This window comes from Pipra filicauda, unplaced genomic scaffold, assembly GCF_003945595.2.
Source record: "Pipra filicauda isolate LSUMZ 115617 unplaced genomic scaffold, ASM394559v2 scaffold493_size893225_pilon, whole genome shotgun sequence".
NCBI classification, from domain to species: Eukaryota; Metazoa; Chordata; class Aves; order Passeriformes; family Pipridae; genus Pipra; species Pipra filicauda.
This window is the reverse complement of record NW_024104635.1, coordinates 660,907-675,539: the sequence shown is the minus strand read 5'-3', so window position 1 is coordinate 675,539 and position 14,633 is coordinate 660,907. Positions and strand designations below refer to the sequence as shown.

General features: G+C 45.4%; 1 protein-coding gene across 1 annotated transcript in view; it reads left to right on the top strand.

Moving 5' to 3' along the window:
* Positions 1–14,633, top strand: part of FBLN1 (fibulin 1) — a 62,703-nt gene that overhangs the window by 43,944 nt on the left and 4,126 nt on the right. The window contains exon 16 of the mRNA XM_027742868.2: positions 1,525–1,656. Coding sequence (XP_027598669.1) covers positions 1,525–1,656 — 132 coding nt within the window. The remainder of the gene's footprint in view (positions 1–1,524; positions 1,657–14,633) is intronic.

The window sequence follows — 14,633 nt, the reverse complement described above, 5'->3', positions numbered from 1 at the left end:
GAAAAAGGTATTTGGTATATTCCTCCTGTCTGTGACCTGTTTTTTGCTATTGACAGGTGGCTTGTTCCAAGAATAAAGCCCTTACCCTACATGCAAACATTAATCACAAAATACATTAGATTGAACATGATTGGCTGATTTTTGACCTGTGAACAAACAAGGGGTTGTTTTTCAAAATACAGAGTAAAGGAAGGGAAATGTCAAGGACTGGACAGAAAGTTTTCAAGACAGGATTTTCCAAAAGCCCCCAAGTGAGTGACTGTCCCCTGCAGCACCTGTGAGTTTCCAAGCCCTGCAGTTTCATAAGGATCACACTCACTTTTCTTAGTTCACATATAAACTTACAGATTGAGAGTGAATTTTTGCTCCTTGGCATTTGTAGGAATGTTCTGGTCAGTGGGGGCTGTGCACACCCCCAGAGGGGGATGAGTGCTGCAGCCCTGCTGCTCTGCAGGGCAAGCCCCTCACTGAGTGGCACAGGCACAGAGAGAAGGGCATGGAGGAAAGGAAGACTATTTTGGAGGGGTTTGTAAAGGTCCTAAACTCCTGTTTCTGATGCAGCCAAAGTCTCAGCCTTGCTGTCTCAGAAAGTTGTCCTAATGAAAGCCAGAGCTGGTTCTTCCCCCCTGCGTCAGGCAGGGGTGGGGAAGGAGATGTCCCAGTCCTCTTCTGTAGAGGAACAATTTAAGCAGCAATCCCTTGGCCGTGTAGAGCTCCTGTAGGTTGTGTCAGGCCTGTTTCAGGCCTTGGCTGGCCCTGCTTCCCAGGGAATCGGGGAATGTCCCATGGCCACTTCTGCTCCCATACACAGCCCTTCGGCTTCACCAGGTGTACTGGCAGCAGAGCGAAGGGTTTGGCACAGGATGCTTCCCAAACTGTTGTTCCCTCACTAGTCCAGCCTCGTGGTTTAATAGAAAGAGATGAGACCCAGCAATCTGAGAGCACTACCAAAGCCCAGGAGGCACAAACTGGAATTCAGTGCATGGCCTCGGCTGTGTTCTTACAACCTCAAAGTTTAGTTTCCTCTTCTCCAGAGTGGGGATAGTAATGAGAGTAATAATACTTACCTCCCTCACAAGGGACTTAAAAATAGTCTCCCTTTTATTTTTAAACCTAAACCCCTCCTCCAGTACTCCAAAGGACTCTACATTGCAGTGTCAGTACTTAGCCTGAGGGGATCAGAGTGATCTGTTTGGCTCCCTCCACTGCCCACCCTTGGGATCCTCCACGTTCTCCCCTTGGGGTACGCGCTGCAAAGTCAGAGTGGTTTCTAAGAGTGGTCTTTCTGGACTCTAACAGTAAGAGTGTTTTGGCTCCAGGGCTTCTTGGATGGTGCAGGAGGAGACAGTAAATCTATCCAAACCCTCCCTTCCCCCAGATCTTCTTTCTTTCCATTTTAAAGGACAGATTGGGAGTGGTGAGGGGAGGTTTGAGGACAAGTCATTTTGGATCAAATTCTGTCAGATTCTTCAGTGGTGTTTTCAAATAGTTGTCAGGACACTCTGTGATGCTGTTTATTTGCAGAGATCATTTTCCTTCGTGCTGTCACACCCACGTATCCGGCCAACCAGGCAGATATCATATTTGACATTACAGAGGGAAATTTAAGAGATTCCTTTGACATCATCAAGCGTTACATGGATGGTATGACAGTGGGTGAGTAGAGTGTTTTCTGCTTACTTTCTTCACTCAGCAATACTGTAGGGCAAGCCTGTATTGATACAATTTGTATTGATACAATTTGTATTGATACAATATTCTCCAGTCCAGTATGTGTAATTTGAACTTATATCACAGATAATTTTTTAATCAAAATACCAGAGGCCTAAACTTTAATTTGAGAAGTATTTCAACTTTTTGCAGAACTGGCTGTAATTACGAATGCAGATTGCTTAGTTTTAAAATGATGAGGTTTGCCCATTATAATCAAACCAAATATAAAATATATAGTGTGTCAGCAAAGAGACTGTAAATTTAATTAACTGTTCTTTATTGTTGAAACAGCATTGCACCAATTTTTGGATATTAATCAAACTTTTAAAGCAGGACTGATTCACTGAAATTGTTACCTGCTTTAATATTTAATGACAGGCCAGTTCAGTTTTAAATAAACACTGCTGTTGAGGGTAACTGTCAAATCCTTTGGTTTAGAAGAACCTTCAGAATGGAAGGGGTGCGTGTGATTTCCAGTCTCAGCCTGGCAGGAGGGGCTGTGGCAGGAGTGTACCCCTGTGCCCAGGCCGTGCCCAGCCCTGGCAGAGCAGGAGGGGCCGTGACCCAGCTCGGGGTCCTGCTCTCTGGGGGTTCCTCTCACAACAGGGCCCTTTGGGGGTGTTCCCAAGGCCCACTCTTCCCAATGAACTTCGGGATGGGGCTGTGCAGGCTCTGCTCAGGTTTGGACATGTGCTGCTGGGCTTTCCAGCAGGACGTGTCTGCAGGAAAAGCCAACCCACTGCTGCTGCCATACAGACAGACAGGTTTGGGAAGGAGCCCTTTTCGCTGTGGTCTGAAGGTGGCACTGGTGCATTTCAGAAGCAGGATAGCCCAGCATCAGCTCTGCAAAGGTTTTATGAGCTGTAGATAAAAATCCCAAGTCATTAGGTTTATATTTCTTTCTTTATCAAACAGAAGTAAATGTGAGTGCTGAGAAAGGGAGAGTCTGTTAAAGCAGGATGATAAGATTACAGATTTCAGGTACTGGGGCAATTCTTTAGCAGAGTATAAATGTTATCAGATCCCACAGGAGTTCCAGTAGTTTGCTTTTCGTGCTGTATGCTTTTTTCTGTCTGAAATAAGAAAGAAGGATGTGTTTGCAAAGTCAACTGGCCAAGGTATTCGCCTGAGGGAAGCATTTCCATTTTGAAGTACAGGACTGTGTGTCAATGGTATTTTACTTGGTAAACTGGATATTTGCCTCACAACATAAGGAGAGAAAGGATATTCTTATACACCAAGTTGAGAGGATAAGAGACATGCCCAAGTACATTCCCAGCTCTCCAAAAGAATTGGGCAACTCTCTCTTCACCTCAGTTCCCCCATGTGCAACATGGAGATGATAAAACATGCCTATTACTGTCTTAATTAATTCTTGTGTGCAAGAGTCTTAATTAATTCCTCTATGTAAAAGTACTTCGAGATTAATGGATGGAAACTGCAAAGAAAACTGCCTGCAGCAGAATTGGAAAAGGAAAAACAAAACAAACCCCCAGCTGATATTACCTGGAGGGGCAGAGGTTCGGGACAGCACGTTGTATGTGTAAAATTAGGATTGCAAATAATTCTGCCAGCAGCAGTTCTACTGCTCTCATCATCATGCCATTTTTCTTGTTATTAATAATCAGAATGTTAAGTGTTCCCATAAAAAGTGCTGGGAAGTTTTCAAGACATAAATAAGATGGGATCCTAGTCAATGGGAGTTCACAAAGTGAGTCCCTCTTGTAAAGAAAGGCAAGGGTTTGTGTAAGGGTGGAAGAACACAAAGGGCATAGATGATATCAGAAAGCTTTATTGGTTATCCCACTAAGTTGCAGGAACGTGGGGGCTGTGGGGAGGTAACAGAGGAACTCAGCAGAGCCAGTGCCCAACCAGCCCAGTACCAGGCAGGTTTACAGGAATCTCTGCAGTTGCAATGTTCCAACTTGCTGCAATCAGCATTTCATACACTTGTGGGAGAGCACACCTGGCCCATCCTGCTGGATGACCACACGTGCCTCTGGAATCCCTGTAGCCTATTTTTTAATATTTTTTTTCTGCCTGTTTTCTAATGGCTTTTTGCTGCCTTTATGGGAGAGAATACATTTGTTCTGTTAGTAAATCATAGATGCATGGGTAAAGCATATTTGTTCAGCTGTAATATTTCAGGAGAAATGATCAGAGTATCTAAGCTATTTTATCTGCTAATGCAAGTTAGATCACCAGGTATCTTTTTCTACAAGACTGATTTCCTCTACAAGAGAAAAGATAGAAAACCTCTACAGGATATTCATCTCTCAGAGAGAGATGAAATTCGTAAGAGTATATGGAAAAAAGCAGTAAAATAGTTACCAGTATTGCTGAAAGAGCTGAGTGTAATAAACCTTGACTCGAGCCAGTGAAGGAATTCAAAGAAAGAAGGGAACACTGGGACAAGAGGGGGAGAAAGGACAGGCCAGTGAAGACTCTCTTGCAGGAAGACCTTACTTAGTAACACAGTGTTTTGCTAAGCTTTCACAGACCAGGAGAGAGATGATGCCTTGAGAAGGACCTGCATCTAACCTGTGTTTGTGTGAATGGAAAGCAAGAAGATGCTCTCAGAAGTGTAACAATAAAAAAGTGAAAAGGCACAGTTCTTTTGGGAAGGGTTTAAAGAGTGGGAGAGGCTGTTAGAGATGAAGTTACAGAAGGAAGGTGAGGGCTGCAACCCTGGCAGAGGATTGCGGGCTGAAGAGGGTCGAGTCACCAGCTTTAGGCATTATCCCTTTAACCTGAGACTGAGACATCCAAGGGCATGTTAATGAAGCTGAGAAATACATGAGGTGGGATGGACAGTGGCTGATCAGGCTGGTTTGTGCTTTGTTGATGGAGAGAGAGCAGGTGGGGTCGTAGGAGGAGAGGAGTGCGAGGGAGCAGGCTGTGAGGAAGGAAAAAGAAGAAAATAGAAACAGAGGAAAGAGCTACCTCGGGGAACATTAGGAAAAGAAAGAACAGTCTCCCAAAGGAGGTGTAGGAGGAGCAGTTCCAAAGGCAGGAGAAGGCAGAGACAAGGAAAGAAAACATATCAAATGGGAATCAATGGTCAGCAGTATCAGACATGGAGGAGCTAAAAGAAGTAAGAACAGACTCCAAAACCAGTTCTGCTGACCTACAGAAAGGATCTTCCATGGGAAGAGGAGGAATGAAAGCCAGACTGGTGGAGTGGCAGCACACAGACTTCATGCAAGCTGGTGAAAGAGAATTGTGGAAAAAATTCTCTTTCTACCCTATTGTATTAAAAAGAGATGGTTCAGGAAGTGCTGTAGACTCTCTGTTGCTGGTGTAGTTACAGGCCAAGGTGGCAATGAGTCCAAAGGATACTGTTAACAACTTCACCTACCAGCATGGGTGGGAGAAAAACAGAAGTGCAGAATTATCCAGCTTTGGGGGTTTTTCAAAGCTTTTATAGACTTTTCACTGCATTCCTCCTTTAACCAGCTGTCAGTGAAAAATGAAGAATGCATTTTCAACCTGTACAAAAATGTCCTATCAGTGCCTAAGGTGTTATCAGATGCTATAAAACACTTTCCCCTTCAGCTGTGCATTCATTTCCTTATAACAGTAATCCCACTTTGTCGTCTGGTAAACTTCAGTAAGGTTTCAAAATTTCATAATACAGCTAAAAGGAGTTTTGATAGGCTGAAATCTTCCATATTGCATTTGGTAATAACCTAAGATATATATTCTTGCCTCTGAAGCAGAATGGTGCTGTTCTTCTGGAAAACACTCGGAGCCAATACAGCTGTAAAATGTCACCATAGAGGTTTGCAGGGGGGTTGTGCTGGTGCTTGAATACACTGATATCTGCACTGATTTGTACTACTGCTCTCCCTTGGTATCTGCAAGCATTTCACTGCTGTCTCTGTCCTGTCTTTGCAGCCTCTTTAACACGGGTGACAGTTCGTGGTGTCACCTTTGAACCATCACAGAAAGTGTCTCAACTGCTGATAGCAGAGCACTGGACTTAACAGCAGTCTGATTTTTATGGTGGTATCATGACTGTTTAGTGTGCTCCAGAGGCTGGGAAGAGACTTGTAAAGAATGGCCAAGAAGGTAAACAAAACTAGACACTGTAGGAAAGTGTGCTTGTGAGATCCATACTGGCTGGGGGGCAGGAGAAGGAGACTGAGACTTGCTTTGTCTCTGAAACCTGTCCTAAGCACAGGGGGAGTAGTTCTGTATCTCATAATTAGTTTGGTCATTTGCAGAGTGGCAAAATCTTTTCACAATTTGTATGGCCTGACATTAAATTCCATTACTGGACTGAAGAATATTTGGTCCTGAGCTTTGTCTCTGGACCAGCTCGCCGGGAAGTGCCCTCACGTTCCCCTCTGCTTGAGCCTCCTCTGCTGCTCCAGACTCTCTAGCTTTGGGCCAGAGGCTGGCTGGCTCCTGCCATGCTTGTGTTATGGTGTTTAGCACAAGGAGATTCCTGGGCTGATCTGGGCTTCCTGGCACAGCTGTGACACTGAAAGCAGCAGTTCATCTCCAGCTGAACTCCTGCGAGGCCGGGGAGGCACAGGCAGAGCCAGGGCGTCCAGGAGAGCTCTGCTGTCCGCAGGGCAAGGAGAGATAATGCACATTAACTCTTGTGTGGATACACCTGCCAGGCAGTAAGCAGCAACAGGAACCTTTTGTCATGACTGCAGTGCCAGTAGCATGAGGTGACAGTGGTGTTTGGCTGAACAAAACCAGTGCTGGCCAGGCTTTCCCAGCGAGTTCACAGAGCAGGACACAATTCAGCAGGGTTTTCAACAGGCTCTTGTGGCCACACATTAAAAAAGACACAGTCCCTTTAGTATCTTTGTCCTGGTTTCATCTCCAGGCTTGCCCCTTTCACAGAGGACCCCTCAGCAAAGAATATCTTGTGAGTTTTTCTCTATGCCAGGTTGCCCCGCAGAAATGAGTAGCTGTGCATTTGAGATGAGGGTGGCCAGAAGCCATTTGGTAAACGGGATCCTGGATTTATTGCCTAAACCTGCCCTTTTGGGATGCTGCTGACTGCACTGTTCAGTAGTCAAATCTCTCAACACCCTCCCTCCCCTCCAGAAAAATATCAGGCTGGAGAGCTCTTCTGGGGGCAAACGAGCACCTTGAGCAGGAGGTGGATTTTCATTTTGTGTCTGAGAAATGCTGAGGGTGCTTTTCAGGTGAGAATGAGCCTTGTGCCTGAGTGGAACAACCTTCCTAATGCCAAATTTCACTCCAGCCATATTGTGCTGTGTGCCATAATGTGGCTCACTGCCAAAAAATGCTTAGGCTTGCAATAATCGATTGCCCAGACGTCAGGGATCCAAGCTTGGCTGAACTGGAATAATGCAGTTGTGGGACAGGTAGGGTGAGCACAGCCACTCTCACGAAATGGAGACATTACCTGTCCGTGACAATGCACATGGTGGACACCAAACCCTCTGTAAATAAGATATTGGGAATAAAGCATCAGGAGGCTGATATATGTGATTTTGCACCTTTTGGACATTGAAGTTTTTCCACCTGTTTTTGTAATGTGTAAGACTCCTCTGCTACATAAAGCGTGTCACATTCTCAAAGGTGAAACAGGAAAGATTAAAAAATATATGGTGGAAACTATTTTTTAATGAGGCTACTTCAAGTACAGTTATTGCATTTTAGGCCTGAGTGATTTCGCAGCATTGTCAACGTTCAAACCCGCTGCGAGGTTTGGCTGGAAGGCAAACCAGGGATCTAAAGGCACTTCGACTTTGCCAAACCAAGATAAGAGCACATCTCTCTGAAGTTATTTGGTATCCTTAATAAAGATCATAGTGTTTGTAAACTAGCCAAACCTCAGTAAAATCAAAGGTTGTTTTTAATTCTTTCATAATACCGAGGCTCCATATGATCCAACATGACAGATAATAGCTTTGAAAATATTTACCGTTTGTTTCTGGCCAAAAAATGTATTAATACCATGAGGCCTCTTTATGGCCTCTTTATTTGATGCTTTTCAGCAATCAAAGCTTTCTAGAGAAGCCCAAGTGTTAATGAAATTAAACTTCATTGAGTGGTTGAAGGATAGCATTTATGATAAATTGAATCCCAAATTTCTGGTCTGTTGAATAAGGCAGAAAGGTCCTTTCTTTCATGCTGAAATGTAGTTCCTGTACTGTAATTTCATTTTTTTCTTTGGAATTGAAGCAAAAGGCAAAAAGAGAAGCAGATTCGGTTTTAGCTAAACTTAAACCAAGACTGGTACCCCGGGTGGAAACCTCAAAGCCTGGGAGTACCTGGAGAGTTTTAGACACAATTGTTTAAAGAGTCACTAAAGGAGAGCTCTGCCTTTCCGTGGCTGATAAATGGTTCCTGTGGTCACAGGTCCCCTGAGCATGGGGGGATCTGAGCCAGAACTGGTGGTTGTGGTCACAGCCGTGGCCCACCTGGTTACTCTGTGTTTCTGAGGGGTGTCTTCCATACCCCTCACCCTCCCTGACACTTCTCAGGGAAGGATCCAGTAGAGCTGGAGCTGCACTGTTGGACAGTGGTTACTGAGCTGCTCCAGGGACACACACACATATATATATGTGTATTTATCTATAATTTTTCTCTCCCAAGGTAACGTGCCACTGCAGTCAGCACTGGGCTGGCCCAGGGCATCAGGAGTCCTGTTCATGCCACTGGTGCCACACTGCCTGTGACTGTGTCCCAGTCACCATCCCCTCTCTATTCCCAGCAGGACACACTGGGCTTCTGGTTGGTGTTCTGGAGTCTTGCTGGTGCTCAGAAGGGAAACCCCCTTCTGTCCAGCCCTGAGCAAACACCCCAGCCCCTTCCCTGAGCTCAGCATCAGTGCCTGTGGGGCAAGCTACAGTTTGGGTTCTTTTCCTTCAGGTGTTAATCCAAGGGAAGGGGGGAGGATATAGCAGGACCACTATTTTTGATCAGCCTAAAGCAACAGTGACGTGACCCTGAGTGTCATACAGTTTACAAAAGTAAATTTTATGTGTCCAAACTGACTTTGAAGCTTTTTATAAGCACTTGGTTGCTCAACAGTTGAAAAACAGACCTTTCTTGTGGGAATTTGAATAAAGATCTGGGAGGTCCATGTTTTTGAAAATCTTGTCCCCAAACCACTTCAGCAAAGACGTGTATAGCCAGCCACATTCCTGGGAGCAGTTCTCCATCAGCATGGAAACCTTGTTAACATCCAACTCTAACCTGATCCTTCAAACCTTTTGTTTTGTGAAGTGTTCACCATCAAACTTGAATGAAGGTCTAATTCACAATGTTATGAGGGCAATATACTTCAAAGCTAGAGGAAACCTATTTCAGTACTTGTATTTTGATTAATGAGTTTTCTGAATCCTTTCACCATATTTATGTGTGGCAGCTCAAGGATTAATGATATCTTCAGAGCTATTTTTCTGTATATGATTTGATGCCTGCAGTGATGATTACCAGGAAATATTTCATTTTCCAAGGAGTGGCCACTTATTAATAGAACAGATTATATCAGAAACTACAGAGCACCACATAGCAGGAGCCACATTGTTATTGCCACAAATAATTGAGAGAAATATAGGTAGCTTTCACACACACACAAAAAAAGAGAAAATGAAAAAGACTATTCAGCTTTTGTGAGATGGAGGAATCTCAAGTGTACATGAACTTTCTGAAGTCAGCAGACAGACATCTGGTGGTCTGGGGAATGCCTGCAGTTTGACAGCTAGATTGTGCCTTCAGGCACAGTCATGAACCGGAGAGGAGTGGAGGAGCATGATGCCTGAGAGGCTGCCTATGGAGGCAGGAATGGGGCAGGAGACTGGGTGGCAAAAGCCACGGAGAAAGCTGAAGTGTTCAGCGCCTTCTTTGCCTCACTCTTTACTGACAGGACTGGCCTTCAGGAGTCCTGGGGTTCTCAGAGCAACAGGAAGCTCTGAGGCAAGGAATGCTCCTCCTCGGTGGGGGAGGTTGAGGTTAGGGAACACTTAAACAAACTGGACGTGGCTGAGTCCATGGGAGCTGGTGGGGTGCCCCCAAAACGCTGAGGGAACTGGCCGATGCCGCTGTGAGGGACTCTCATCTTTAAAACATTGTGGTGATCAGAAGTTCCCATGGAAAAAGGCAAAAGTCACAGCAATTTTCAGGGAGGCCAAGGAGGATCTAGGGAAGTACAGGCTGGTCAGCCTCACCTCAGTCCCGGGAAGGAGATGGAGCAAAGCCCCCCCAAACCCATTTCCAAACATTGTAAGGACAAGGAGGTGACTGGGAGCTGTCAGCAAGGATTTATGAAGGGGAAATCATGCCTGGGCTACCTGACAGCCTGCTACAAGAAGATGGCTGGGTTAGTGGGTGAGAAGAGTGGATGTTGCTTATCTTGACTTCAGTGAGGCTTCCAACACCGCCTCCCTTAACACCCTCAGAACCAACCCGAGGAAATGTAGGCTGGGTAAGTGGAAGTAGGCTGGAAACGGAAAAGGCTGAGCTCCAGGCTGGCAGGGTTGGGATCAGCAGCACAGCTCACAGCCAGTCACCAGGGCTGCATCCAAAGTATCCATGCTGGCTGGGGCCAGTTTCTTCATCAGCAGCCTGGATGATGGGCCAGAGGGACCTGGACGGGGGTGCAGGGGAAACCAAACACGGTGAGCGGCACCAGAGCCGTGCTGCCATCCAGGGCACTGTGACAGGCTGGGCACAGGGGCTGGCAGGAACCTCAGGGAGTTCAGCAGAGGCAGCTTTCACTCCTCCAGAGGCAGCAGGACAGTCCCTAATGGGCTGTGTTTGAAGCAGGGTATTTTCAGGGGTAGGATCCAGTAAGCAGTTATCTGAGAGCTCACTCACATCCCTCCTCCCCTGGCACGGGGTAGGGCAGTAAGTACTCCAGTAGCTGTGCTGGCAGAGCAGTTTAGGCACTGCAAACCATTACTTTGGCATAAACTTTTGGAATAACGAGCAGCCTTCGGGAAAGGAATTTAATTAAACTGTAATGCATGCAGAGTCCCAAAGCTTTTTACAGAAAAAAAATTGCTAAAATAGCCTAAAATATGTATTTTCTGTTTGTGACCAGGACATGAATTATTTTCCAACCTTATTGATGAATTTTGTATATTTATAATGAATACTGAATAAGAAATAACTTTTTTTCTTACAGATCTTAACATGACTTGAGTTGAGGTCTACAGAGCCAAAAATAAATTTAGCTATGTAGTTTTGGCTCCACACTATACATATGTATTTACATGCTGTAGACTGAGATAGCCTGGTGTTCCAGCCTCACCTGCAACTCCTTGTCTATGGTTTGATCCAAAGAAGCATTTATTCATGGCTGGGGTTGTGCCTCTTGCTCATTTCTGGAATGATCCTATCACCATTGCCTTGTAAAATAGCCCCTGTGATGATCGTTTCCCTAGTCCTGAATTTCCCAGCTGCCTGAACATCTCTTTTGAAACTATGACTAGGCTCTTAAGTCACACTGATGCAGCTGAGATGTTTACTCTTAATTTTGTAAATCTTGGCCAGCAGTATAAAGCAAGAGGCCTTGAGGAGAAAAGAAAACTTGAAGTTATAGTCCAAGGTCTTGCATTAACATGAGGAGATCAGTCTTCTTGTTTTGCTTAAAGGAAACTCAGAGATGTGCTTTTCCCCTTCAGCAAGTTGTTCACCACACATTACCACCAGTGTGCCAGTGTTTTGGAATATTTTCCTTTGGCAGTCACGCCATGGCTGTAGGTTCCAGGAGGCTGAGGTGACAACTGGTTTTGTGATTCCCAAATGTCGTTTGCTTAGACAAGGGTGGTTACTGCTGTGATGTGGCACTTCAGACTATTCATCTCTGACAAGGCTGTAAAAAGGACCAGAGTGGTTTTTGTGGGGAAACAAAGATCCAGGAGTGGCCAAATGTAGGACTTAAGAACATAGGCTGAGATTATTGGGAATTTAATATAAAGCCCAATAAATTACCTGAGTTTCAGCTGAGTTTATGCTCCAGCTCCACAGCTCTCACCACATTCTCTGGTACTCACATTTTTCCAAATGAATCATTTCGTGTTCCAAGTATCCATTTAAAGCACAAGGAAAATAGCTGGAGGAAAAATTATAAGGTGTTCTTTTGAGTCACTGAAATCTCTCTCTTGTGTCACTAACAGCTCATCCCAAAAGTTCCATCTGAAAACAGACAGCACTCTCTCTTACCATGTAAGAGCACATTCTCTTGACAATCCTTGCAGTGCTCCTTTCCAGAGGGAGTACATTTCAGTGGGGTCATGGGTTCACAATGGGCTCAAACTGAAAGAGTGAAAAACTAGGTTGGATATTTGGAAGAAATTCCACCCTCTGAGGCCCTGGCACAGGTTGCCCAGAGAAGCTGTGGCTGCCCCAGCCCTGGAAGTGTCCAAGGTCAGGTTGGACGGGGCTTGGAGCAACCTGGGATAGAGGAAGGTGTCCCTGCCCATGGCAAGGGGTGAGACAAGAGGAGCTTCAAGGTCCCTTCCAACCCAAGCCATTCTGGGATTCTTTTTAATGATGGACTTCAGCTTTTGTTTACAATCAGACCTGGTAGACTCATAGCCCAAGGATTAGGAGATTTAGGGGAAAAACTGATTTACTTGGGCTGTTATGCTTCTCACGTGGGATTTTTTCTATTTAATGAGGACTAGACATTCCTATTGTTTTTACCAGAAGGCCCTGATCAGCACATGATGACCAGAATAAAACCATGTCCTGTAGCCTCATGGGGGGAACGATGGGAAAGGGCCAAGAGGAAAAGAGCTCTTGTGCTTGTAACTGAACACAGAGCTTGAAATGTGGTTGAGGGAATTGATCCCATTTTTGATAGCAGTGTTTACTGTATTTTTCTGAGCGTAGCCCACAGGTTATTTGGAAGAACAACTTTTGATTTGGCAGTACTTGGCATTGTTTTTATATACACAAATACACATAGCTGCATAGGCAGGTAAGGCAAGAGGAGTTCAGTGCAGCAGGTCCTCTCTTCCAGCAGGCATCAGATACAGCCCCTGGCAGCCCTTGATTCCTCACATGCTCCACTGGCACTTCTCTGCTTGATTTTTTGGGAATCCTTAAAAGTTTGGGTTCTTTGAGGCTCTCTTTTCAAGGAATGGGTGCAACTTATGTCTGTTCTGTGCTCTCAGTGATGATACAGATTTAAATATTTGACTGGACTCAAGAATCAATCCCTGTGGAAAACCCTGTGAGCTTCACCTCTGGAATGGAAAATGTAACCAAGGGAAACCAGCCTTTTCTTGTGGCAGTGTGAAAATCAGTGCTCTGGTTCTGCTTTGCTTTCTGCAAAGCATAGAGATGCCTGTTGGAGGAACTTTCTCCAGAGAAAAGGCAAATGCAGTGTTCAGCCAGGGGTGTGAGGAACACCATGACCCAGGTCCCCTGAGAGTGTAATTGCAGCAGGTTTTGTGGTTAGCAGTGGAAAAAAGGAAGGAAGGGGTTTTTTTTAAAAAAAAAAAAAAAGGATTTCAAAGAGTTTTGCAAGTGCTTCAGCATACTGGGCAGTGAGCTTAGCACAGGAGTCAGAACTAGGAGTCTGGATTTCTGGAGGCAAAATGTGAATTCATGGTAAGGCAGGGACTTGTCCCTCAGAACAGGTTAACGTGGTAACACAGGAGCAGTGCTTCCCCTCGGCTGGAGATGGAGCTCCTCAGCAAATCAGCTGCCTCACACAAAAGTACAAGCAGAAACCAGACACAGAGGTGAACTGCCTGAGGGTCTCACATATTTCAAAGCAGAGAAATGTAATGATATCCTAAAGAGGTATAGACAAGCCAAGGAATACCTGTGGCATCCAGAGAACAAGTCTGGTGGGGAGCAGCTGAGGGAGCTGGGGGGGCTCAGCCTGGAGCAAAGGAGGCTCAGGGGGGACCTTCTGGCTCTGCAACCCCCTGACAGGAGGGGGGAGCCGGGGGGGGGTCGGGCTCTGCTGCCAGGGAACAAGGGACAGGAGGAGAAGAACTGGCCTCTAGTGACACCAAGGGAGATTTAGATTGAATATTAGGAAAAATTCCTTCACTAAAAGCATTGGAAAATAAGTATTATATATTACTTATGCTATTGTCCTCACTACACAGGGTGACATAGTTTTACCTTAGACAATATTAAATATGAAACATGAAAGAAGAAACAGGACAAGAGAACAGCTCAGTGCATTAATTACAGAGCTTTAGAAGTTCTGGGCCATGGTCAGACTATCACTGTGACATCCAAAAACTTGCTGCCTCTCACTCCGAGGCTGTTTGCTTACACAGATCAGCAGGTGGAAAGGATGGCCACAGATCCTGTTTACAGTAAGGGCAAAGTGGGCAGGAAAAAATAAGTCTTATCATTGCTTTCTAAAGGAGGTCAGCAAACCATGAAGATAGCCAGGCAGATTTGGGATGTGTAATGACATCTGTGCTCAGTTAACAAAACAGCAAATCCAAACAGAGGTGAGCTGATGGAAGGGCTTTGCCTGGCCTGTGACACGGGGCATTCTCTGCAGATGGAGCCTGTGTTCGGGTCACAGCTTATGAACCAGAGAGGAGGAGCAGCACCAGCAGCACATCAGGCTGGAGGGCACCAGCAATTGCTGCCACAGATGTGCCTGTAGGCAAGACAACACAGGTGCTCAAGGATGCCCAGCACATGGGATTCAGCAGCAGTGGGAATCTCCATGTTCGTTTATTATCAGTGATCCTCCTGTTCAAATGGAGACACATTTTCTTCTGGTTTATTTTTTTTGTGCAAAATGCTTACCTAGCTGAAATTAATTTTGTTGGGAAGAGATTGGGGTGAACTTCCTTAAATAAACTCACTCCATCTGCCAACTGCAGAGCCAGAACCTTCGGTACCCAAGAGGACCAAGTGCTGGTATGTGAGAGGCCTCTGTTTTCAGGTCATTTACTGAGCAACACCACTGTGCTCCTGACATCCTACAGAGAGCA